Below are 26,062 nucleotides of genomic sequence, written 5' to 3'. Positions count from 1 at the left end.
ATATCCCTTTGTTATCCAGTATTTGGGTATCTTTCATAGATTCACATGCTTGAATCATTCCCTGTGGTTGAAGTGGTAGTCCCACGGTAATCTAAATAAAACAGTCAATAACAAATTGCATAGGCTATTATGGTGAGAACCATGTATTTAATAGCCTATCTCCTTTTTTATTTTATTTAAAGGACCAAACTTTAGATCCAACCAGTCAGTAAATTGCACCTTCTAAAACCTTTCCAAGAGAGGCTTAGTTTCTCAGAATTTTACCGCACGTCGTGTGTGAAGGGTGTCTCTCTGAGCTCTGCTCAGTTTCTTAAATTTTTTTCACAGATAATTCTTATTACTTCTGAATGCTCATTATATCTGACAGGAAGGGTCTATTTCGCCCTTGTAAATCCTGTGGGAAGAAGAGGGTTCACATTGATGATCCCCACAAGGATTGCATTTATTGCCTCTAGGCTCATCATGAGGCAAAACAGTGCAAAATCTTCTCCGCTTTTGCATCCAAAACAAATGATAAGGCAGACTTTTGTTATGGCTGAAAAAGACGCAGAGGACATCTTCTTATGAGGAGAGCGACATCTCATCTAAATCCCATAAAAGACCCAGTTCGCCTGAGGGTAAGTCTGGGAAACACCTTAAAAACCTCCCATCAGACTAAAGAAGCTCATAAGAAGGAGAAAGACTTCAAAGCCTCCTCAGAGCTGGTCTTGCCATCAAATTCTGGAACCTCTAGGGTTAAACTAGAGTCTGACACCTCTTCAGGTTCTTCTCAGCATAAATCCAGTCACAAATCCCTCTTGGCATCAGGATCACCGCTGGCACTTTCAACATCAACGACGACGACTACCCTCTCATCATTGAGACCGTCGACTGCACCTGCATCATCTGCGGTAGTTATCAATGCACCTATATTGTCGACGATAGCATTACCACCGGCAAAGTCCTCCGTGACATCCACACCACTGTTGACATCCGCAACACCGTCGAAGAGCACACCACCGTCAATGGCAGCCACATCGATGACATTGTTGACAGCTTTACCGTCGAAGAGGAAACCATCTCTGAGGACGATACCATTTCAGATGCTACAGCTTCGATAACAGCATCTGAAATAGTACCGTCTCTGAGGACGATACCATTTCAGATGCTACAGCTTCGATAACAGCATCTGAAATAGTACCGTTAACACCTCCTCAGCAGGTATCCAGATTGACCAAAACATCCCCGCGGCCTGGTTTTGCATCATCAGGTAAGAGTTCCCCTTTGCCCCCCAGTCACCTATTGGAGACCGAAGAAACGAACAATGGCAGTCCTTTTGGGACTACTCATAGTCCTTCAGAACTCAACGTCAAGTGTCGGGGTTAGGGCTACTATGACGAGGAGCAGTACTACCAACAGTACTATCCAGTTCATCCTAAACAATACCAACAATACAGGTATTACGTTGATCCTCCTAGACAGGAACAGTCTCACTTACCCGGAGAACCGAGGTACTTTCTTTGAGTTCCCTATCACGGCCACGAGCCAACGAGAGAGGGCAAGCGGATTTGCTTCCCTACACTGTTCGACCGCATACGTAGCGGCGGCCACTCGTTTCTTTATATCCGTTTTTGACGCATTCCACATTACCTACTTCTCGCGTCTGTCTATATTTATACCCGATTAGGACCGGGTTGGAATTATCACTGGTCCCCCGATATTGCCCTCAGCCTGACTACACAGCCCTGAAGAGTCACGGGTCTACCCCGATATTGACGAAACACATGTCGGCTGGTTTCTTGTGCAAAAAAGTTCCCCCTTTGGTTAGGGGAGCTTCTCACCAGATAAAAAAAAAAAAGACAATAACACTTGAGTGTGATTTTATCCTTTCCTCAAAAGATACAAGACAATACCTATCAACTAATTTAGGTTGTGTGCGCTTGACTTTTCTTGCATTCTCAGATACCATCTACTTTGATCCAAGATCTACAAGAAAAGGTTCCCACCCCAAGAGGCTACCCCAGCCACCTATGGTGCCACCAACACCAATATTGCCGCCTCCTTCTACTCCCATCATCCTGGTTCCTCCTAGGGATTGCCTGCCCTCTTCTGAAGACGATGCTGAAGAGGGAGATCCTCCACCGCCTGCTTTGAATGGGACAATTACATCGTTTCCACACCATCGCCACCTCCTTATCATTCTTCTGACTCTCCTCCAGAGGATATTGGAGGATTTCATAAACTGATGGATAGTGCTGCCTCCAGATGTTATCTGCCCACAATAGAGAAGAAATCAGATTGCTTCCTTTATGATTTTAAAGAACAAGCAAGTAGGTCTGTGAACATATCTGTCAGGAAGGCCTTAAAGTCACCATCCACAGTGGCGCCTGTATTGCCAAGAAATACAGAGCAGCTGAGGATTCCCCACATGCCTTACAGGTCATCTCAAACCAGATTCAGTGATCTCTCAAGAGGCACAGAGGAGATCGAATAATCCTTCAACCCCCATCACATCCTGTGATAAAGTGCCATCTTTCTTGCATGGGTATGTCCCCACTTTTTGCTGAATTGCTGATGTGCTTTGACTGAGTGTGCCCTGGGCTCATGCCAACCAGGTGCCCAGGGCCTCTGTTCCTTACCTAACACTGGGTTGAAATTAAAACCCAATTGGCATCTCTGGCCACCGGTCAGCCCCTAGTAAATGGTACCCAGGGCATGGTGACCAGAGAAGACTCCTAATGGCTGCAGCACTTATTGTGCCACCCTTAGGGGCCCTGTACCCTGACACCCACACACTGCCTTTGCAGGCTGAGTGTCTAAGTACAGATCTAAACAGAGAGTCGACATGGCACACATCCCTGTGTGCCATGCCCACAAGCTCACTGCCCTGGCATCCATCAGTCACCCCTCTAGCTGGGTGCCCTATGCCAGTGGTGTGGGCACAGGTTCATGAACCCTGTGCTCCTACAGTACCCAGGGCCATTACTGGGCACGGTAAGTGCAGTGCTGCCATTAAGAGTATATGGTGCTGGGAGGTCGTCATTACGAACTCCACAGCACCATGATGTCTTCACTGAAGACTGAGAAGTTTGATATCAAACTTCTCAGCACATTAAACCCGCACTGATGCCAGTGTGGGATTTAATGTAAAATGCACGACGGAGGGCATCTTAGAGATGCCCCCTGAAACCTAACCAAATCCCAGTGTCCTGACTATGTGGCTGCCAAGGCTGCCACCACCAAACATGTTTCTGGGCCCCTGGGTCGAGAGCCTGCTGTTCTCGAGGGCCTGAAACAATGCACATCCTGGGACAAGGTGCCAAGCCTCCTCCCCAGGATGGGCAGGGGAAGCTTCAAAGGCATACCACCTTTGTGAGCTTCTCCAGGCCACATGCTGTACTCAGCAACTGGCCCCCACCAGTTCTGACCCCCACTCTGGTGGGAAGAATGGTGGGAAACCCTAAGTGAGGAAAGGGGGTATGCCAACCCCACCCCTCAGGTGGGAGAGGCGAGGTGAAGCACGACTCTGGGCTCCGGCCATCTTGAAGATGGGGAGCCCTGCCTAATTACAGCTAGGCTCCTGCCCCCCTCCCACAGGAGAGGATCAGGCTAGGGGGTGTACCTACCCCAGGGCAGGGACCCATTGGTCCATGCGCTTGCCCTACCTATAACTCCCCTAAATTTAGTTTTTAGGGACACCCTGAACCTTCCTTCCTCAGATCCCGATTGCAACAAGAAGAAGATCAAGAAACAAGAAGACCTGCCGTGCAGCTGCTAACAAAATGACGACGCCCACTGACTTGGCCCCAAAACCCTACAGGCCTGTTGATCCTTGAACGTGCTCCTGCGAAACTCTGGCGTCCCCTGCGGACAGCAATCTCGAAAACCCTGGAGGACCTGCCTGCCTTGAACCTTCCAAGAGACTGGAGCTCTCACGAGCAGTGGTTCTGCTCAAACAGAAACAGCCAGGAACCACAAATCCAGCCCACTCTGCACCTACCGAGCCAGGCCTGTGCCGGAGGGAACCAAAACCACGAGGACATCCCCCCTGCAACTGGGACCCAAAGTCCAGTGCTCAAAGACCAGCCTTAACCAACCAGACGACGCCTGCAGCCTAAGAACCAGGGGCCCTTCCAACAGCGACCAACTGAGGGTAAGATTTCCCGACACCAAAAGGCACCCCCGCACCCGGCGCCCCACGTCCCCCTTTGCCTTCCTTTGGGGTACCTACCTCTTCTCCAAGATCCCAACTCACCTCTCGAAGTGGTGATCGCACCTGAAGAATCTCCGTCACCGAGCCTGCAGCCTATGTTCACTTTTTAACTTTCCCATTGGATAACATTGAGCACCCGATGGCTCAAAAGCACCCTGCACCCAGCAGCCAGAGTTCCGCTGGAAGTGCATCTACTATCCTACTCTACTTCCCCACGTGCCCTGAGTAAGTGACTAGGAGCTCAGCTCCCACAGCCGATTGGCCTGCCTGCTTGCTTGCAGCCACCAACCAAAGGCCCCCTACCATCCATTGGATTGCATTGGGCCTACTCTCTCTGAACCCGGCTGCCCCTGTGCCGCTGAGGGTGTAACTTCTGTACCTTTCCGACCCTGGGAGACCCCTAAGTCTATGCCCAGAACCTTAACTCCATTAGTCAGTTACTTACCTAAAAGCCGATAACTCACTTTCCTTCCATGGGTTAACATTGACTGGTTTTCACTTGAAAATTCTTCCAAGTGTGGAGTTTTGAAACCTTAAAATATACATCTAAAATCAGCCGTGTAACGTATTCTGAATTACTCACCTGTGATCAATCAATCAATCAATCAATCAAAGCATTTGTATAGCGCGCTACTCACCCAGAGGGTCTCAAGGCGCTTGGGGAGGGGGGGGGGGGCAGGGTCCGCTACTGCTCGAACAGCCAGGTCTTGAGTTGCTTCCTGAAGGAGAGGTGGTCTTGGGTCAGGCAGAGGTGGATGGGGAGGGAGTTCCACGTCTTGGCCGCCAGGTAGGAGAAGGATTTTCCTCCCGTTGTGGCTTTTCGGATGCGGGGAATGGCGGCGAGGGCGTGGCTGGTCGATCGTAGCTGGCGGGTGGGAGTGTAGAAGGTCAGGCGGTCGTTGAAGTATCTGGGGTCTTGGTTGTGGAGAGCTTTGTGTGCGTGGGTGAGGAGTCGGAACGTGATTCTCTTGCTTATGGGGAGCCAGTGCAGGTCTCTCAGGTGTCCGAAGATGTGGCTGTGTCGGGGGATGTCCAGGATGAGTCGTGCTGAGGCGTTCTGAATGCGCTGGAGTCTTTTCTGAAGTTTGGCTGTGGTTCCGGCGTAGAGGGAGTTACCGTAGTCCAGTCAGCTTGTGACGAGCGCCTGGGTGACCGTCTTCCTGGTTTCGGTGGGGATCCACCGGAAGATCTTCCGTAGCATGCGTAGGATGTTGAAGCATAACGAGGAGACGGCGTTGACTTGTCTGTTCATCGAGAGGGAGGAGTCCAGGATGAAGCCCAGGTTGCGTGCGTGGTCCGTTGGTTTGTGGTGCGCTGCCCAGGGCAGGGGGCCACCAGGAGTTGTCCCAGGCAGAGGGTGATGATCCCAGGATGAGGACTTCCGTCTTATCTGAGTTCAGTTTCAAGCGGCTGTTCATATTCCACTCGGCTACGTCTTTCAACCCTTCGTGTAGGTTGGTTCTGGCGGTTGCGGGTCGTTGGTGAGGGAGAGGATCAGCTGGGTGTCGTCGGCGTAGGAGATGATGTTGAGGTTGTGTTGGCGTGCGATGGCCGCGAGGGGGCTCATGTAGATGTTGAACAGCGTGGGGCTGAGCCATGATCCTTGTGGTACGCCGCAGATGACTTTGGTGGCCTCTGATCTGAACGGGGGGAGGCGGACTCTCTGGGTTCTTCCGGCTAGGAAGGAGATGATCCACTCCTGGATTCCGATGTTGCTGAGGCGCTGCACTAGGGTGCGGTGGGAGAGGTCCAGGAGGATGAGTGCCGCTGTTTCCCCGTTGTCGAGCAGGGCTCGGATGTTGTCGGTGGCTGCGATGAGGGCGGTCTCGGTGCTGTGGTTGGCTCTGAAACCGGACTGCGAGTGGTCGAGGGATCCAGTCGTCTCGAGGAAGGCGGCCAGCTGTCTGTTGACTGTCTTCTCGATGACTTTGGCAGGAAAAGGAAGGAGCGAGATGGGGCGGTAGTTCTTGAGGTCGGTGGGGTCCGCTGGTGGTTTCTTCAGTAGGGCACTGAGTTCGGCGTGCTTCCAGCTCTCTGGGAAGGTGGGGGTGTCGAAGAAGGCGTTGATGATGTCCCGGAGAGGGGGTGCGATGATGGAGTCGGCCTTGTTGAAGACGTGGTGAGAGCAGGGGTCGGTTGGTGATCCGGAGTGGATGGAGTTCATCGTGCGGATGGTGTCTTCGGTGTTGATCGGGGTCCAGGCGCGGAGGGTGGTGGTGGAGGGCGTTGGTGCGGTCGTAGGGTGCGTCGGCTGTGTGCTGAAACTGTTGTGTATATCTGCGATCTTGCTGTGGAAGAACGAGGCGAGCGAGTTGCAGAGGTCTTGCGATGGGGTGATGTTGTTGTTTCCGGCGCTAGGGTTCGAGAGCTCTTTGACGATGTCGAAGAGTTCCTTGCTGTTGTGGGCATTGTTGTCTAGTCGTTCCTTGAATGCGGTTTTCTTGGTGGTGTGGATCAGCTGGTGGTGTTTTCGGGTGGCGTGTTTGAGGGTGGTCATGTTGTCTGTTGTCGGGTCTCTGCGCCAGGCTTTCGTGAGGGCTCTGCAGTTCTTCTTAGAGCTCTTGAGTTCGTCGGTGAACCAGGATGCTTTCTTGTTGCCGGGTCTGATGGGGGGGTCTTCAGTGGAGCGAGGTCGTCTGCGCAGTTGCTGATCCACCTTGTGAGGTTTTTGGCAGCTTGGTTGGGGTTCGCTGAGCTGGCGGGAGGGTTCTGGCTTAGGGATGTGGCGAGCTGGTCGGTGGTGATCTTGTTCCAGCTTCTGCAGGGAACCTGTTGCGGGTGGTGGTGGAGCGTGGTCCTTCTGAAGCTGAAGTGGACGCAGCTGTGGTCTATCCAGTGGAGTCCGGTGGCGTGGCTGAAGGAGATTTCCTTGCTGGAGGGGAAGACGGGGTCAAGCGAGAATGATCAGGAGAGAAGCCAGTACTGTACCTTTTATCCCAGTACTGAACCGCAAAAGTAATCCTAACTGTACTTACCCGTAACCTGAATTTTCTTCTATAGGAAACCATTGACTGTTTTTCTGTGAAATTTCTTGTAAGGTGGCGATTTTTGCAAACTAGAAATATTCTTTCAAAATTGTACCAACTATCAAAACTTAATTACTTACCTGTCTTAGGTAGAGATCCCAGTGCTGAACTTAGGAGTCTAGTACTGGATTAAAAAAGTAACGAGAAACTACTTTACCTGTGACTTGAATTTCCTTCCGTAGGATAACATTGCTTGGTTTTCACTGAAAAGTTTCTAAGTGTCAACTTTGAAAATGCATTTATATTCTTTAGAAATCAGTACTGCAATCAAAACGCTTTTACTTAACTGTTTACAGCTTATGTCCCGAGACTGAATCCAGGATCCAGTCCTGTGGTTGGAAAAGTAATCCTTAAAGTAATCAACTGCGTTTATGTAGAAAAACCCATTGAGCTCAATGTTAAATTGTGTTTACAATTGTGTTGCCTATTGCAACCACTGTAGCTATTGTACTTACAAAGTCTATAGCCTTTTTGCAAAGTAATTACCTAAAGTCACTCATATTGAGAAAAGTATATTTTGATACCTGTTGGTTCTAAAGTAAAATAACTATATCTTCTAATATAAAAACAATTGGCCTAGAGTTCAGTTCTTGAGTGTGTGAAACATTTTGTGTACAACAAATGCTTTACACTGTCCTTTGATACTGCCTTACTGCTCGACCAAGCTACCACTTTAGAGAGTAAGGTTATATCTAACTTTAACCTCTATCACACCTCTGGGGACTGGGGACTCTATACACACTGTACCTTACTTTGGTCTAGTATATATAGAGCCACTTTCTTACACATCCCCACTGGACAAGGAAGGACGCCGCTTGGACACCATAGTAAAGAGATTCTCATCCATAACGGCAATTACCGCAAGAGCTCCTAATGCCCTGGCCATTTTTGGCTGCTATGATCGGCAAATGTGGTCCGACATCGTGGCCATGTTGGATCTCATACCTGAAGAAAATAAACAGGAATTTTGAAAACTTCTAACACGGGGAACGCTCATCTGCTGAAATATTAGACTGCGCCATGGACATAGCCACAACAAGCTTTAGAAAACTAGCCGGTGCAGCTGTGTTAAGGAGTCCGGGATGGCTTTGAGCAACATAATTTCGTCCGGAAGTACAATCAAAAATCTTCGACATGGCATACGATGGTGATAGTCTATTTGGGAAGCACATCGATGAAGCTGTACTAGCCATCAAGTCCGATTCTGATAGACATGGCTAAGACGCTGGGGACCCTGCAGTATCGTAAAGTGCCATTTTGGGGAGCACGCGGGCAAGGTTTCCCCGAATATAGAGGTGCTTTTCAAAACATTTAACAGTATCAGTCCTTTTAACCACAATACCAACATGGCTACCAACAACCAGCCTCCCGACAACCAACTACATCTGGTTTCTCCAGACAGGGTAGTATTGCGCTATCCCAAACGTGGGTAGCGTCACCAAATGCACTCAGTGAAAGAAAATTTCAAAAAAACGTTGTTATGTGTTTGAAGTTAGTTTATTACGAATAAAGTTTTTTTATCTTGATGTTGAATTCACATCATAAAGTTCATGAAAAACATCTGTGTTTGATTCTTATTATTCGTTCATGGTTTCCCCATGGTTTCCCAATGCATTTCGGGCCGAATGCCCTTCATCAGGGGATTAACAGTACTGTTGATAAAGGATAATACACAAAAATTAATACACATCGAATTAGTGTGAGGCGGTCATTCTTGGTAGAGAGATATCTACGTTAACTATTTTATACATGCCTGTTTGAAAAATATAACAAGAAAGTAAAATCTAACAAGAAAGTAAATGTAAGCTCAAAAAAATCGACCCACAGAATAGGACATTGTTAAACACATTTCACACATGTACCGATGATCAGTTGCAAAATATGGAGAACACTGTGCTTCCCTGAAACTTAAATTGGGAAAATACTCGGGTGAGTGAGATGAGACAAAGTGTAAATACTGACGAGTCATGTTTACTCAATTATGCACGCGTGCCCAGTCCTTTCAGAAAAATAACGAGATACGTCTTATTTTAGAAGAATCTAAGATAACAACTGTTCAAAAGAATGGGTACTGTCGAACGTGAATGGGAGAATACTCGAGTATAAAGCATTTCACAACGGGGTGACAAGCCCCTTCTATTTAAACAAAGGTAAACAAAATCGTACCTTTTTAATGTGGTTCTTTCTTAATTCCACGATAGAAAAAGTTTCTGTGAAGGAACAAAAAGTACGAGAGAATCATGAGCGTTTCGAGCGCATAAGGGGCTCGCTCGTCTAGACCCTGGTTGAAACGTGCTTCCGAATTACTCACCGATCTCATAGCGGATGCTAGAAACAAAGTAACCTTCCATGTGCGTTGGCGGGATGGAATGCGGAAGTCCCGACCATGTATTTAAAGTGAACGTCAGATGACGAAAAAGGTCATGTGACTAAAAACGAGAAAACAGAATACTACGCATGTATAAAATAGTTAACGTAGATATCTCTCTACCAAGAATGACCGCCTCACACTAATTTGATGTGTATTAATTTTTGTGTATTATCCTTTATCAACAGTACTGTTAATCCCCTGATGAAGGGCATTCGGCCCGAAATGCATTGGGAAACCATGGGGAAACCATGAACGAATAATAAGAATCAAACACAGATGTTTTTCATGAACTTTATGATGTGAATTGAACATCAAGATAAAAAAACTTTATTCGTAATAAACTAACTTCAAACGCATAACAACGTTTTTTTGAAATTTTCTTTCACGGAGTGCATTTGGTGACGCTACCCACGTTTGGGATAGCGCAATACTACGCAGTAATTTGGTCCTTCAGCCCTCAAAGGATTACCGAATAGCACCAACTGAACTGTATTGAATATCTCAACTTCCTATTTAATCAGGAGTGCGATTGTTCTACCCTCGCAGTAGTTCTCCAGACAGGGCTCTGGCAGAAACCCACCATCACAAGCACGCGACTCTGGTCACAAACAGTGGCCGCATCAGGGCACCAGCTACTACCTTCCCCCTCCCAGTCGGTGCAAACATTGCCAATCATATCCATCAGTGGCGCAACTTTACAATGGACAGATGGGTCTTGGACTTGATATCCTATGGCCACATTCTACAATTTGTTCAGCGCCCACCAAATACTCCACCAAGGGGATCGCACCCCACTCGTCTTCACTTACTGAAACAGGAGGCGGATGTTATGCTCCTGAAGGGAGCAACAGAGAAAGTTCCTGTAGAATAAAGAGGGAAAGAATTTTACTCCCGTTTTTTCCTGATACACAAGAAGTCAGGGCAAAAGCCTATTTTAGACCTCGGACGGTTTAAAAATTCCTCAGATATCAAACCTTCAGAATGGTTACGCTCTCAGAGGTCCTTCAGCGCCTCGGCAGTGGAGACTACATAACATCGCTGGATTTGGAAGATGCCTACTTCCATGTTCCTATACACCCCAAACACAGAAATGTCCTCCTCTTCACAGTGGCTGGTTCCCCTTATCAGCTCTGAGTCGTACCCTTCGTCCTGAAATCTTCTCCACGCATATAGACGAAATTGTTGGCCCCAGTGGCGGCCGCATTACAGAAGCTAGGTCACCCGGTATTTCCTTATTTGGATGACTGGCTCCTCAAGGCTCCACGGATCGCCTTGCTGCCAGTGCTACAAGAGACTGCACAACACTATTCGGCAAACTGGGCCTTACCATAAACCAACGTAAGTCATCAGTTGTTCCAAGTAAAACAATTACTTTCCTGGGGGGGGCAGACCTAGACACCACTCCGAACAAGGTTTTCCTCTGGCGAGAAAGACAGGAGAGGTTGCATACCTTGGCTCTCAGACTATCAAAAAAAGGTACACTGTAGTGAGGACATACAAGTCTCTTCTTGCCATGCTATCCTCGGCAATTAACCTAGTACCTCTAGCTCGTCCTCAGATGATTACTCTCTCTCCCGGCCCACAAGCTTTGGAGTTGATTAACGGTTCATGGAACTTGGAATAAGTATCCTTTTTAACATGTACGTGCTTTTATGGTTATATCCAACCGAAATAAAGCTTTTTGGAATGGAATGGAATGGTTCATAGAACATCCCTAAAAGTAGAGCACGTTCGAGGGCTTTGGAATACTCTGGCAAACGCCCTCAGCAGGACAAAAGACAGTTGCCACGAGTGGGAGCTAACCCGGTCCAACTAGATCGGATCATTGCACAATGGTGAAAACCGGCACTGGACCGGTTTGCAACCCACACCAGTACAAATGCCGGTTCTTTGCCCTTTCAGTTCATTGGTCTGGAATATATGCGTTCGAGGCATGTGGGCTGCTGAATTCATATCTGTGCATAGATCGCCACCTAGTGTTGGGTCCGGTTGATTGCACATTGTTGTCCTGGAAGAGTCTTCGAAGTATCACGAGATAGGTGGCTCCTACCCCGGACTACAGTGCACATGGGCATCCTCTCCATCCCCAGATTGGTTTTTTCCGCCATTGGGTTCGGATGTACTTTTCTTTACTCAAGTTCGGAAACTTTCTAAAGGCCAAAAGGCCTTCGGGGTCGTCCGTATTGTTTCGATCGGTGCCGAGTTCTTTTTCCAGTTTTCTTGAGCAGGACGTCGAAGAGAGCCGCGTGGCCTTTTCGACACGGGAGGCCTGATCGTCGATGGAACAGAGCCCGTTCAAACGATGCCCCCTATGTAACTCTAAGTACCCGCACATCGATGTACACCCGGTGTGCAACAAGTGCTTATCACCGGAGCACGATGAGAACAACTGTCTAGCTTGTGCTCGATTCAGGTCGAAGAAAACGCTTAGACTCCGACGCGCAGCGAAGCAAACGATGTCGAAGCCGGCGCCCGACCCGGTGAATATCTTCGAAGACGACGATGAATTCGTCGAGACAGAGGATCCAGAACAGCAGTCGGATCCCGGCTCGGAGCATGACTCCAACTATTATGAAGAAGACGAAGACAACGTTGAATATGAAAACGTCGTCGAGGTAAGGGACGACTTATCCCCCATCGGAGCCGTTGATGACGACTCGAGCGATGAACCAGGCCCAACAGTGGGTACGGGGCCCGAAACAGACTCTTAAAGGCTCAGGTCGAGGCATCGCCAAAAGGCTTTAGCCGAGATCATGAAGAACATTCTATAGCCCTGCGTCAAGGCCCGGCTAAGAATACATCACATGAGCCATCGGTTCCACTACTCAAAACGAAACCGAAAGCCATCGAGTCAATAACTAAACCGAAAGTGCTGCAAACAGTCTTCGGGTCGAAAAGCTCGAAACCATCGGAGTCGACGAAAAAGTCAGGTGTCGACGACCCTGCAGGGTCAAAAGTAAAGAATGTTGAACCGAAGAAGTCCGCCATTAAAACCAAGCACGTCGACCCGTCGACGTCGATGGACAACGACACAAACAAAGGACTCGAGTCTCTGAAGGTTCTCGATCCGAAGCATCAGGTCGACAGGCCACAGCTTGTTAAAGGCCTCGAGTTGAGAGTCAAGAGCGCCTCGAAGGACCACGTCGAGTCGAGGCAGAAGGCCGCGCCTCCGACGTCACAAGCACCGAAGTCAACGCAGGGCCAAAAACTTATTGGCGAAAAGGCAAAGTCGGTCGGGCCTACATCGACGCCGGCGCCGAAGAAGGTCAGTCTGTCTAAAGACACTATGCCACCGATAAAATTCGGACTACCACCAACTGCACACCCCAAGGCGCTCGATCCAAAACATGGGGTCGAAGCACCCAAACAGGTATCATTGGGAAAAAGGAGTCATCCTCTAGAAGAGGACGTTATGTACCAAGAGCCCTCAGTCAGCCAGTCGAAATTACATATCGACTCCGAATCTGGTAGACTTACTATTTATCAAAGGAAAATCAGGTCGGAAAATCCTTTGGAATCATACAAAATTCCACTCAAAGAGAAAAGGGATTCTGCAACATCACCTGTCCTTTTTGAGACTGTGAGGTACCATGGCCAGGACACTTCGCCATATTCACCCACACACACTACTGAGGATATGGGGTATGATGATGAACAATATCATTACCCTGCGGACATTGATCAGGATGACCAAGCTCAAGCCTGGACAGACCCTGCTGACCAGGGGGAATCACAGACTGTTCCTGATACTCCCTCTTATCCTGTAAAAACTTCACCAACGGAAGATACGGCTGCGTTCAACGCTTTGATTGAAAGGGCAGCACTAAATCATGATGTGGACATGCATGCTGACCCGGTTGAAGAGGACGTCCTGTTTGACACTTTCTCCTCTTCAGAGAAATCTGTTAAAATGTTGCCAATGCTGAAGGGTGTCCTTAAACACGCAGGGGACATTTTCAAGGAAACCACTAGAGCAAGGGTTATTAACACCAGAATTGAAAGGAAATACAGACCGGCGCCTGTGGACCCTCATATATTAAGGGACAGCTGCCGTCAGACTCTTTGGTGGTCTCAAATGCTCGTAAGCGCGCCAACTCACAAACTACGGGTGATGCTCTTCCTCCCGACAAAGAATCTAAAGTACTAGAAGCTTCTGGGAAAAGGGTGGCTGCTCAAGCAGCTAATATCTGAAGGATTTCTAACACACAGGCCTTCTTAGCCAGATACGATAGGGCACATTATGACACTCTAGAGCAACTGCTACAACATTTGCCTGAGGCCTACAAGGAGGGAGCGGAGATGCTAATCCAGGAGGGTAAACTCATATCCAACGCATCTATTAAGTGTGCGCTAGACGCAGCAGACACTGCAGCCAGGGCCATCAACACAAGCGTCATGCTCAGGAGACATGCTTGGTTGCGCATCTCTGGATTCAAACCGGAGATTCAAACAACATTACTGAATCAGCCTGTGAACCCAGATTTTTTTATTTGGCCCCGACGTAGACACAATCTTAGAAAGGATTAAAAACGACACCGAGACAGCCAAGTCTATGGGTGCCTTGCAGTCCCAACAGTTTAGAGGAGTTTCCTTTCGTCGCTCCAGTAACAGAGGAGCTACACGAGGCCAGGCATCACAACAAATTCCATATAATAAAGGGAGCACACAAACCACCTACAATAAAAATAACAGAGGTGGCTACGGTAGCAACAGCAGCAAAGGCAGAGGACGAGGGAATAACAAGACCAGATCCTCTGCCAATACTAAACAGTGACGCCTTGTCACTGCCCCCGGACTAAATAACACCTTATCGGGGGGCGATTGCAACAGTTCCTGCCAGTCTGGGAAAGCATTACCACAGACAGGTGGGTGAGACAACTTATTCAATACGGCTATTTTCTAGAGCGAACTTCCACTCCATCCAACATACCCCCAAGACACCGTCCTATGTCTGCAGAGCACATAGACTTATTGCAGCAAGAAGTTGTCAGCATGCTGCAAAAAGGGGCCATAGAACCCGTCCCCATACAAGAACAGGGCACAGGGGTATGTTAATGTTAATGTTAGGGATTTGGTAAAGCGCAACAGCTGCCCCAGCAAAGAGGCGTCCCGGCGCTGCTAGATAAAAAAAAAAACAGATACTCAAGGACAGTCAGGCAAATACAGGAGCCTATGGAAGTGAGAAAAGGATGGTTTTACTCACTCACTGTACTTCTTAATCCCCAAAAAGAACGGGTCTCTCAGGCCAATATTGGATCTCAGGCCCTAAACCAATACATCTTATCAGAACACTTTCACATGCTCACTCTACCACAGGTTCTGCCATTGCTCACTCAGGGAGACTTCCTCGCAACACTAGACCTAAAAGATGCGTGCTTCCACATCAATCAATCAATCAATCAATGGCATTTATAGAGCGCGCTACATACCCGTAGGGTCTCAAGGCGCTGGGGGTGGGGGGGGTGCCGCTACTGCTCGAACAGCCAGGTCTTCAGCTTCTTCCTGAAGGAGAGGTGGTCTTGGGTCAAGCGCAGGACATAACAATACATCCTGCACACAGGAAGTATCTCCGGTTTACCATACAAAATCGGCACTACCAGTTCAAGGTACTACCTTTCGGGGTGACAACAGCCCCCAGGGTGTTTACCAAGTGCCTAGCGACGGTGACGGCGCACCTGAGGAGGAACCATGTCCACGTCTACCCCTATCTGGACGACTGGCTCATCCAGGCAAAGTCAGCCCAGCAATGTGCCAGCCACATGTCTCACACTATTCACCTCCTGCACAGCCTAGGATTCTCATTAAACTACGCAAAGTCTCATCTCCAACCCCCTCACGTACAACAGTACCTAGGAGCAACAATAGACACTCTGGTAGCAAAGGCACAGCCAAACTCGGCAAGAATCAACAGAATTCAGTTACTGATTCAGAAATTCAGACCCCAACACTCGCTCCCAGCACGGGTGTTTATGCAGCTAATAGGCATGATGGCTTCCTGCATCTTCATAGTCCCCCACGCGAGACTACACATGCGTCCGCTTCAGGAGTGCTTAGCACTGCAGTGGAACCAGGCTCAAGGACAATTGAAAGACCTAGTGTTGGTGACTGGTCGCGCATACAACTCTCTGCATTGGTGGAACCCACAAAACCTTTGCAGGGGACGACCGTTCCAAGAGCCTGTACCACAAATAGTGCTGACGACGGACGCATCTCTCCTGGGATGGGGAGCGCATGTCCTCCATTACACAGTGCAGGGACTATGGACGACACAGCAAAAGAAGATGCATATCAACCTGCTGGAACTGATGGCAATCTTCATGGCAATGAAGGCGTTCAAGGTACATTTGTGCAACAAAGTCGTGTTGATCCGGACAGACAACATGACTGCCATGTACTACATACAAAAGCAGGGAGGGACACACTCTCCACAGTTGTCACATCTAGCGCAAAGCATGTGGAAGTGGGCCATTCAGAGGAACATATTTCTCATGGCGGAACACCTCCCAGGCAGGGACAACCAGATGGCAGATCTGCTCAGCAGACACAGCCACCAGTTGCACGTGTGGGAGATACATCCCTCAGTGCTACAACCGTTCTTCCAGCAGTGGGGTCACCCAGAGATAGACCTGTTCGCCACAAGGGAAAACGCAAAATGCCAAAGCTTCGCCGCCAGGTTTCCACATCCGCAGTCTCAGGGCAATGCGATATGGATGAACTGGTCAGGCAGGTTTGCGTACGCTTTTCCCCCAGCCCCGCTCATACCACTAGTGGCACGCAAACTGCGGCAACACTCAATGACACTCATCCTAGTTGCTCCAACGTGGGCGAGGCAACCATGGTACACCACGTTCCTAGAACTTTCCGTGGTGCCTCATCAAAGGCTGCGATTAACACCCAGTCTTTTGACGTCATAGAGTTTGGTTACCTGAACTTGCCTCCTGACTGTATGAATATTATCAAGGAGCAAGAAGACCTACAACCAGAGCTTGCTATGCGGCGAAGTGGAAACGGTTTGTCATCTATTGTACCAATAATGACATAAATCCACTAGATTCCTCTACTCAAAACATCATATGTTACCTGTTACATTTACATAGATGCAATCTAGCCTACAGTTCCATACGTATACACTTAGCTGCGGTGGCGGCTTATCTTCAGAACAGGCAACACCTTTCACTCTTCAGAGTACCTGCTATTAAAGCTTTTATGGAGGGACTCAAGCAAGTGATTCCTCCAAGACACCCACCTTCACCTGTCTGGAACCTAAACGTGGTTCTAACCAGACTGATGGGACCACCCTTTGAACCTCTACACTCGTGTGAGATACAATTCCTAACGTGGAAAGTGGCTTTCTTGGTGGCGATTACATCACTTAGAAGGGTTAGTGAGCTACAAGCCCTAACTATTCAGGAGCCATTCATACAAATTCATGCAAATAGGGTAGTACTACGTACAAACCCTAAATTTATGCCAAAGGTGGTTTCCCAGTTTCACATCAATCAAACTATCGAACTGCCAGTGTTCTTCCCAAATCCAGATTCAGTGGCAGAAAGAGCTCTACATACCCTGGACGTTAAAAGAGCTCTCCTGTACTATATAGACAGGACAAAACCTTTCAGAAAAATTAAACAACTGTTTGTTGCCTTTTCACCACAGCACAAAGGCAACCCCATTTCAAAATCAGGTATAGCCAGATGGATTTTTAAGTGGATACAAATTTGTTATCAGAAAGCTAAACGCACATTACCAGTTCCCCCAAGAGCGCATTCCACCCGCAAGTTAGGGGCATCCATGGCTTTCCTAGGAAACATTCCTCTAGAAGACATATGTAGAGCAGCCACATGGACTACCATACATACATTTACCAAACACTACTGCGTAGATGTACACTACAAACAGCAAACAGCTGTAGGACAGGCTGTACTCGGGACTCTTTTTCAGGCTGCTGCAGCTGGCACTGGCAACCACCGCTAGGGGGGAAACTGCTATACATTCTATGCACAGATATGAATTCAGCAGCCCACATGCCTCGAACGGAATATGCTACTTACCAGTAGGCATCTGTTCTTGGCATGTAGGGCTGCTGACTTTCATATCGCCCTCCCTCCTGCCCGGTGCCTGTCGCAGCTGTAGCACTCTGAATTATTATTAGCATGGACATCACTTACTGTATCATACTCCATCCCTGCCACAATGGTGAAAAACAATCTGAGGATGGAGAGGATGCCCATGCGCACTGTAGTCCGGGGGAGGAGCCACCTATCTCGTGATACTTCGAAGACTCTTCCAGGACAACAATGTGCAATCATCCGGACCCAACGCTAGGCGGCGATCTATGCACAGATATGAATGTCGGTACAAAAGGGGGTGGTGATGGACGGAGCATCTGAATCAATCAAACACTCACACCCAGTCAAAAGATCTGGGTTTAATCCATCACCGTTCTTTAGCCCACTCTGCCACCCCAGTTCAGACATGGCTATATGCAAATCAGTCTGACCCTGTGCCTCATGGGAACAGTCCAGCCCGAACTCCCAAGCCATGTCTTCCCTGGACCGGAAACAAGCTTCCGAGGACCGGTTTCTGGCATTCCAGCCGTCTTCAGCCCGGCTTGCTTGAATCCAGTGGCAAAGTGAGCAAGGGACTCACGTCTGAGCATACCCTGCCACACTTATGGCGGCCAAAAGCGGTACAAAAGGGGGTGGTGATGGACAGAGCATCTGAATCAATCAAACGCTCACACCCAGTCAAAAGATCTGGGTTTAATCCATCACCGTTCTTTAGCCCACTCTGCCACCCCAGTTCAGACATGGCTATATGCAAATCAGTCTGACCCTGTGCCTCATGGGAACAGTCCAGCCCGAACTGCCAAGCCATATCTTCCCTGGACTGGAAACAAGCTTCCGAGGACCGGTTTCTGGCATTCCAGCCCCCTTCAGCGCCGGCTTGCTTGAATCCAGTGGTAAAGTGAGCAAGGGACTCACGTCTGAGCATACCCTGCCACACTTATGGCGGCCGTTCATGCTGCTGTTCTCTCTGGCCTCTATTTACATGTTTCAGTTCTACAGTTACCATGGGTGGCCCAGGTGTGGTAGTAAAAGGGATCAAGAATTGGCTGAAACAATCCGTTGCTATGGGACTTTTGGTTGAAGTGATGAAAAGACAAAAAGTTTCATGCCTTGTGATTTGGCAGTGAAAAAACAAAATCTGCGAAAACATCGTCATGGGAAGACTACAAGCTGCCTTGTGATGTAAACAAAACATCGTTTCACAGTTTATATTTTGGTGGGTGGTAGACTGTAGTTAAATGACTTGGACAAGCAGAAGTTCCACTATTCAGAGGTAGGTCAGTGTTGAATTCCAACCAAACTGCAGTGGCATATGAAGATGCATTAAAAGGTCATCACGAGGAGCATTTGTTTCTTTTGCTGGTGCTTTTAACTCCTCACTAAGCAGTCAGTTATGAAAATTAGACAATTGATGCACAAAGAAGTAATGGTATGTATTTTCTACTTATGAATACAGTGACATGCAAAGAGAGGTGCATTGTGACTTCCACGTTGGGAAACCTGGATACATAAATGACTCGAACACTTATCACCTTTCCATTCTAAAAACACTTTGTGGTCTCTTTCCTTCTTTGGTCCTGTTGTGCTTCCAGTCCTTGTCAGAGCACAGTTGCTCCTTTTGCACCAGGAATGTCTATTTATAGCCACTGGTGCCCAATGTGACAATGCAGGGATTTAGTCACACTAAGTAGTCCTCTAAAAAAGGAATTTCATATCTCCCCTGACTTTGACTCCTGCACTATTTTTCTAAATGCAGTGTCACATTGTGATAAAATCTTAAAGTTGACCTGAATTATTTTCCATTTCATTGCATATAGTCTAGTTGTATATTATGGACGCAATACTAATATTTGTTGTTGCACAACACTCTTAGTGATTGCTTTTGAAAGGTAACCATATGTGTTGTAGTTCCTTTTCTTCAAGCTGTTGGGGCAAAAGTCCTCTGCACTGCTTAGAAGAGGATGTATGTTTTTCAGGACAACATTATAGTTTTCTTCTTGTGAACTGAACAGTAATGCAAATCCATCGGAGGCGCTCTGTCTGTTTTCCGACGGTCATCAGAGCTGTCCTCTGACTGATTCACACCTACACTGTATCCCTTTCTGAGTGAGGAAAACCATTGCCAATTAACCTAGGCTACACAGTGACTGGTTCTGTGCTGATAACAGCGATTTGAAGGTCTAAGAGCACGTGACTTTTACCTGTACCACTGTGGAGAACTACCTACCGTTTGCCTAGGGTAATAGGTCTGTCAAGTGCACTTAGCTGGGGGTCAATCACCTTCATCAAGTGTGAGACATGTATGGGTATTGTGAGTATGTAGTTCATGGATAACTTGGTGAGTAGTTAATTCTTGTAGTCTTGTGTGTGCTACAGGAGATTGTGGTTACATTTGGGAAAATTGACCATGTCAGACAACATGCATTCCCTTTATTACAGGCTTCCACCCTGAAACCTTTTCTTCTTGGGTTCTTTGGGAGTAGGAACCCCCTACCTGGTTGGAACTAAATCATCCTGTGTTTTCGGTATTATTGCTGGATCCCCTAACAATGGTAACAGATCCTGACATTTGTCAGAGTCCATGGTATAAAAATCCCTCAACCCAATCCAAATTGTTCTGACTCGGTTTTCTGGCTGATTCAGTCAGCCCTCTTGGCCACCAGAGGAGTGTAGGTACTAGCAGCCTCATCAGTTTTGGTCATTGTACATCAACTGCACAACCAGTAAACCTGATATGTAAGAAGAGCACTTTTTGATCAGGATTAGATCCTCTTGTAGGGTGCTATTTTTGTCAGATTTGTTCGAAGTTTGGGAAGGACTGCTCCTAATCCACCTGTGTCACCCTACATACAGATTAGAGTTGGGCAGTTACAAACATAATACATTTGTACAACTGTTATGGAGTGTACCAAACAGTAACAAAATACATCTTGTTGGATAAGGTTGTATTCTTTAAAGATGCAACTAGGAGTTAATTATTGAAGACCTAGGGCATAACAAAGCTGAGTGAGAAGGAGAGTGGAGCTACGGATGGGGAAGGAGGAGACCGTGTTGATTGGATAGTAGATGTTTGAATGTTCTTTTAAATAGGGAGAGAGCAAATGTTGTGGTAGGAGAGAAGGCTAGAGATCAAAACTGCAGGTTTGCATCTAGAGGATCGATTCAGTGTTTGTTTTAATTGAAAGAAGAGTAATATCAGCTGTACATAGTGAGTGAGATCAACCATAAACTGGATTTTCTAGTTGGGTAGTGAGAAGATTCTGAGTGCAGGAGTATGTCAATTTGTAGATGCAGCTTTTGAATTTAGGAAACTGTCCAAATGAGTACAGGGCTAATTTCTTAGAAGCAATTGCTCTACTTCCTGAAAAGTACCCATGGCGAGACATAGAGTGACTTTCAGGAAGAAAAAGTATAAAAGGCCATGGTGTTTACACAGGGATAGGGACTAGACCATTTCCTTAAGATCATATGGATAATAAGGATTGTATCCCACAAATGTGCGAGATGTTTGCCAAGAATAAAAGCAAGAGATTTTGCGCTGTGAATATTTGAGGTTAAAAGTATAGGGTGTTCGATGAGGGGAGCTTCTTTTGTACAGGAGTGGTAGAGTGAGAGTGGGAGATGCGTAGCAGCTGGAAGGTTCTTCGGGTTTGAATGTTGATCAGAGTCTTAGCTAAGTGAGAGATATCATTCAAGTATAGTGTACTGGTAGTATAATGGTTTGAAGTTGTTTAGAATTTCACCAAGGGTTTTGAGATGTAGATTGACAAACAAGGGTGTTGGAATAGAGTATGAGAATGAGCAGCATGTCTTAATCTGCTGCAATCTGTTGTGAGTGAAATGATTTATCCCATGTGATCTCTCAATGGTTGTATTAAGATGTGATCCATGGTCCTGGTTGTGGATTGCATGACCCCGAGAGATCCAGTAGAAAAAGAAGGGAGAATCACCATTATTGAAGATGTGCAGGGCATCATGTATGATTTGATGAGGTTGCTATTGTTGGTGAATTGTTTAGGTTCGTCATTCGTACAAGTTTCAAGAAAGTAGTGAAGAATGGAGATCTGGAAACATGATGGAAGTTACTGAAATGATCTTAGAAAGCAAAGTGTTTTAATAGCGAAACAGCTTGGCCTATTTTCATACAATCTCTATTAACACTGTGTGACAGAGAGAAGTTGAACATGTACATCTTATGTTAGAGTATCAGAAAGTCTTTGAAAGGTTTGGGGATGATGATTGGGTTTATAAATTCAGCTATACCTTTGAATGGGACCAGATGTTCAGACATTTTGTGCAAGAGGCGAGAATGAGAGGAATGTGGGAAGGTAAATTGAGAAATGGTGTAAGTCGTGACAGGTTTCAAGATATTAAAACATATTGTGGACTGCTTTTTGCCAAATCTGTTTGGACTTTGATGAATGTAAATTTGTTTTTAAAGTGTTTCGTATATACTTTTCCTATTGCTAAATTTGATCTAAAATGATTCTTTGGTGGAATTTGATGCCAAATATGTTCATTTGTGCGAAGAGTTTTCTTCTATTTCATTGACGGTCTAGGGACCATTTTCTTGTTCACCATTTTGTCTTCTGAGACAGTGACGTTTAATTTCTGTCATACTCTCATGATGATTATCATTGATGCTGTTTTTTGACCATACCATGAGTAAGTTAGGTTGGAAGCAGTACCTAAGGCAATGTTTGGGGAGAAGTACATTCTCATTTACAAATCTAAGTCATCAGGTGGTCAGTGAGTGTGGAGAAGGACATGGAGAAAGGTAAAACAAAGTTAAAATGTGATCTGAGAGAAAAAGATCACTTTCGATATTTGTGAATCGTGGGCAGCAAACAAAGTGTAAAACATAACTTCCACTCTCACTTTTAGGCAGGAAACAATATAGAAGGAGAACGGAATTAAGTCAATGAAGTAGACTACTACCTATAAACTAGAGAAGGAATCCATCTTGCTAACAGAAACTAGAAGAAGCGAGTAAATGTTGAAGAAAATTCAGAGCTGTAAATCTCCAATTCTAAGCTAAATGTTTAGTAGAGTGTGGAAAATAACTAAGGTATAAAAGCGAAGCCAGATTAATTGTTTCAGAAAGTGATGACGCGCAAGTAGTGGAAGATAGGCCAAAGACGATTAGGTTAAGGGGTGAGTGAGACATTGACCAACAGTATGATGTAGTTCCTATTTCGACCCTTCAGTTGAGCCTTGGAAACAAATAACTTGTTAAAATGTATGCCTTTCACGTATGATATATTGTTTGAAACATTTTTTAAGCCAATTTCTACAGAATCAGGAATTGCACACTGATGTTCTTGGCTGTGGGTCTGACCTATTTTGAAATGATATTAATAGTGATATGTCTTCCACAGTATGTATCTGCCCCGGAGCTGCTCGATCAACACTACAATGTGGATATGACCGTAGCTGAGCCTTCTCTCCAGCACCCTGTGACTAAATCCACCTGCCGCAGAATCGTCCATGCTGGAGGTGAGCAGAGCAACCACGTCAACTGCAGTGCACGGCACCGTTCCCTCTCTCTGTGCCGGGAGCTTGAGCCATATGAAGCCATCATTACTGCTATTAATGATAGCAAGACCAGCATGGTCCGCCAGCAGGTTCTCACCTTTGACAATGCCACTCACTACTACCTCTACAACCGCCTCATTGATTTTCTCACTAGTCGGGAGATTGTGAACCGTCAGATCCATGAGATTGTGCAGAGCTGCCAACCTGGTGAGGTAGTAATCCGAGATACCTTGTACCGACTGGGAGTGGCACAAATCAAAACGGAAGACAGCATGGATGAGGAAGAAGGAGAGGATGAGGAGAAAGTAAAAACAGCAGCTGAAACCTTTGTGACTCCTGGCAGTTAATTTTAGGGTGCCTGCTAGATGTTATTTGTGATGGTAGGCAAGAGAAGACCTTAAATGGTTTATGGGATCTTGAGGTGATTTTGTATCAGTTTTAGTCCCAACCCTCCTTCTTTACTATAACTGTAAACATGCTTGGTACCGAAGAACATATATCCAGGCTCTGAAGACTTGCCATAATGACAAGTGCTGAGATTGACATATTGATAATGCATCTGCCCTTCACTTCCTGTCAGACAAGAGCAACCCGGCCTATGCTTCTCTCCCAGTTGTGAACTCCTTGCACGTAACCTCACATCTTCTTGGCTATGTGTAAGACAAATGTAAATATTTTGCAAGCAAGTGGGTTTTCCTTGACTGAAATGCACTAGCCCCATATGAGGTCTGTGAATGATTGCACATGCCAGCCTCCTGGAAGTTCAGAATGCACCAGCTGGTATGCATGAGTAGAGTATGTTGGTATAGTCTGATGTCATTGCAGGTAAAACCTTTCCTATAGAGGTCCCAAAATTAAGATGGCACTGGGATTGGTTGAGCCACCCTAGAGATGGAAGTAGCCTAACATTATGGAACTGGCTTTGCCATTTTCTTCAATGTTATGCATGTAATGGCTTAATTTGGTGTAAGAATGTTTTTAAAAAAAGGTTCTTCTGCTGCTGATGGTAATAAGCTGCTGCTATAAGACGTATTTAATGGTTGCGTGGACAAGAATTTCTTTGGGACTGTTGACCTACCCATCAGAACCTATGAACTCTGCTGCACAAGGCTGGAGAAGTCAAGAAGTGTCACTATCTAAATGTGTTCATTCTCCGGACAAGTATGATGGATAGTTAGGTCGAATGAGCTAATGCTCAGGTCAATCTTGCAGTTACAAGTAGCATCTTTGAGCCAGATCTACCATTGCATGACTTTTGGTTACATCTAGAGAATGCTCCACACTGGCAGCTACCTCTGGTACTGAATCCAGATAGATGGAACACCTAGACATAACAGGAGTACACATGTTATCTCTTTCACAGTACTAGCACCTTATCACTGCATCTAATCAGCAGGGGTCCACATAAATTATATCATGGAGGCTCCTATGTTTCAAGCTATACATCTCTTTTGGTTTTTTTAATGTTATGAGAGCATGCATTTGGCAATAAATGACGTCTAGTGGTTACAATTCTGATCTTGGAGTCAGAATTTGGGTAAATCACTTCAAAGCCACATAATGTGTGGCGTGATTTTTTGAAAAATACACGTTGCTGTACCTGTGGATTGTGATTGCAAAGTTGTTGCCTTATACTGTCACAAGTAACAGTAGAAATGTATTCATTGACATATTTGTTTCAAGATAAAAACAAATTAAATTCACAGTGGACCATTGGAAATACTGCTCATCATGTTAACTTAACAAATGACAAGCAACTGAGTATTTCTGGGGTTGCAAAATCTTGCAAGATTGGGGCATACAATTAAATAAAGTATGCTGCACATCGTCTTTTCAACTTTGAAGATCATGCTGGATGAAATCACATTTATGGGATCGTTATTGCGGTCCATGGAAATCTTCATGCACTCTTTAGGAAATATACAGAGGGCTATCTCTGCCTAGACACTCTATTACTTCCTGTGGAAAGGTCAGAAAAAGAGCAGGTGCACCCTCTAGGACCACTTTGGGCAGTGCTATGAGCCCACACTGAGGAGTCCTTGCTCTTCAATGTGTGCTATAGTGTGAGCCGCATGTGCCCACTATAGATTTGTGTAACAAATCAAAGTTCTGCCTGACATTTACTTTCAGATTTAAATGATATAATCCCCCCTCCATTAGCCAAATGCAATTGGCTGTTTATGAATTGATGGCCTCTTTGTAACAGGTTGGGTATCTGACAGGCTACAGCTCTGATAGATCTGTAGAATTGGAGAAGTGTCAATCTATTTCCAGGTTATCCTGCCATGGAGACCCTACCTGCTAGTTTGAGTCCAGGAGCTAAGCTGGACCTTTAAAATACTTGTCTATTGTTCTGATGAGTAAATATTCCTTCTGTGAAGGTGAAAAGTATGATGTTAAAAATGTAATATTCATCTGTGCAATATATCTGTCTGTGCTACCGTTCTGTGGAAGCAGTTTGATGTTACAAACTTGGGAAATGTTTGTTTCACTTTTTCAATTTAATTCTGGACTTTAATTTATTTAAAAGATGAAGTGTTCTTTTGCTTTTTCCTTTATGTAAAGCCATACAACTGAATAAATATTTTGCTATTCTTGCTTTGGGATCCATTCTATTCTTAGCTTGTGGTAGCCTTGTGGCATCTTCTAGACTGAACTGAAGTGTATTTAATTTAAACCATTTTTAGACCTGGACCTAAAGTGTTTTAATTAGAATATGCAGAAACTGGAAGAGTTACTGGAAAGGTGGTTCATCCAAGAGACTAGCAGACAGCAGTGGACAAAAGTCACAGTAAAGTCTGAAAACTGTAGGCCTTTCATAGATATAGTCCATTTTTATTTCAGTTCAATGGTTTCATTTGAAAGATTA

General features: G+C 46.2%; 1 protein-coding gene across 3 annotated transcripts in view; it reads left to right on the top strand.

The window, feature by feature from the left end:
• The window catches only part of HMGXB3 (HMG-box containing 3), a 558,172-nt gene extending 532,381 nt beyond the window's left edge, over positions 1-25,791 (top strand). For all 3 annotated transcript variants that reach the window (XM_086931317.1, XM_086931319.1, XM_086931318.1), the window contains exon 20: positions 23,037-25,791. In XM_086931317.1, coding sequence (XP_086787443.1) covers positions 23,037-23,540 — 504 coding nt within the window. In that variant the 3' untranslated portion in view covers positions 23,541-25,791. The remainder of the gene's footprint in view (positions 1-23,036) is intronic.
• Positions 25,792-26,062: the final 271 nt, after the last annotated feature.

Source organism: Lissotriton vulgaris, chromosome 7 (genome assembly GCF_964263255.1).
Source record: "Lissotriton vulgaris chromosome 7, aLisVul1.2, whole genome shotgun sequence".
NCBI classification, from domain to species: Eukaryota; Metazoa; Chordata; class Amphibia; order Caudata; family Salamandridae; genus Lissotriton; species Lissotriton vulgaris.
The sequence above is the reverse complement of the archived record's forward strand: the minus strand, read 5'-3'. Positions and strand labels throughout refer to the sequence as shown.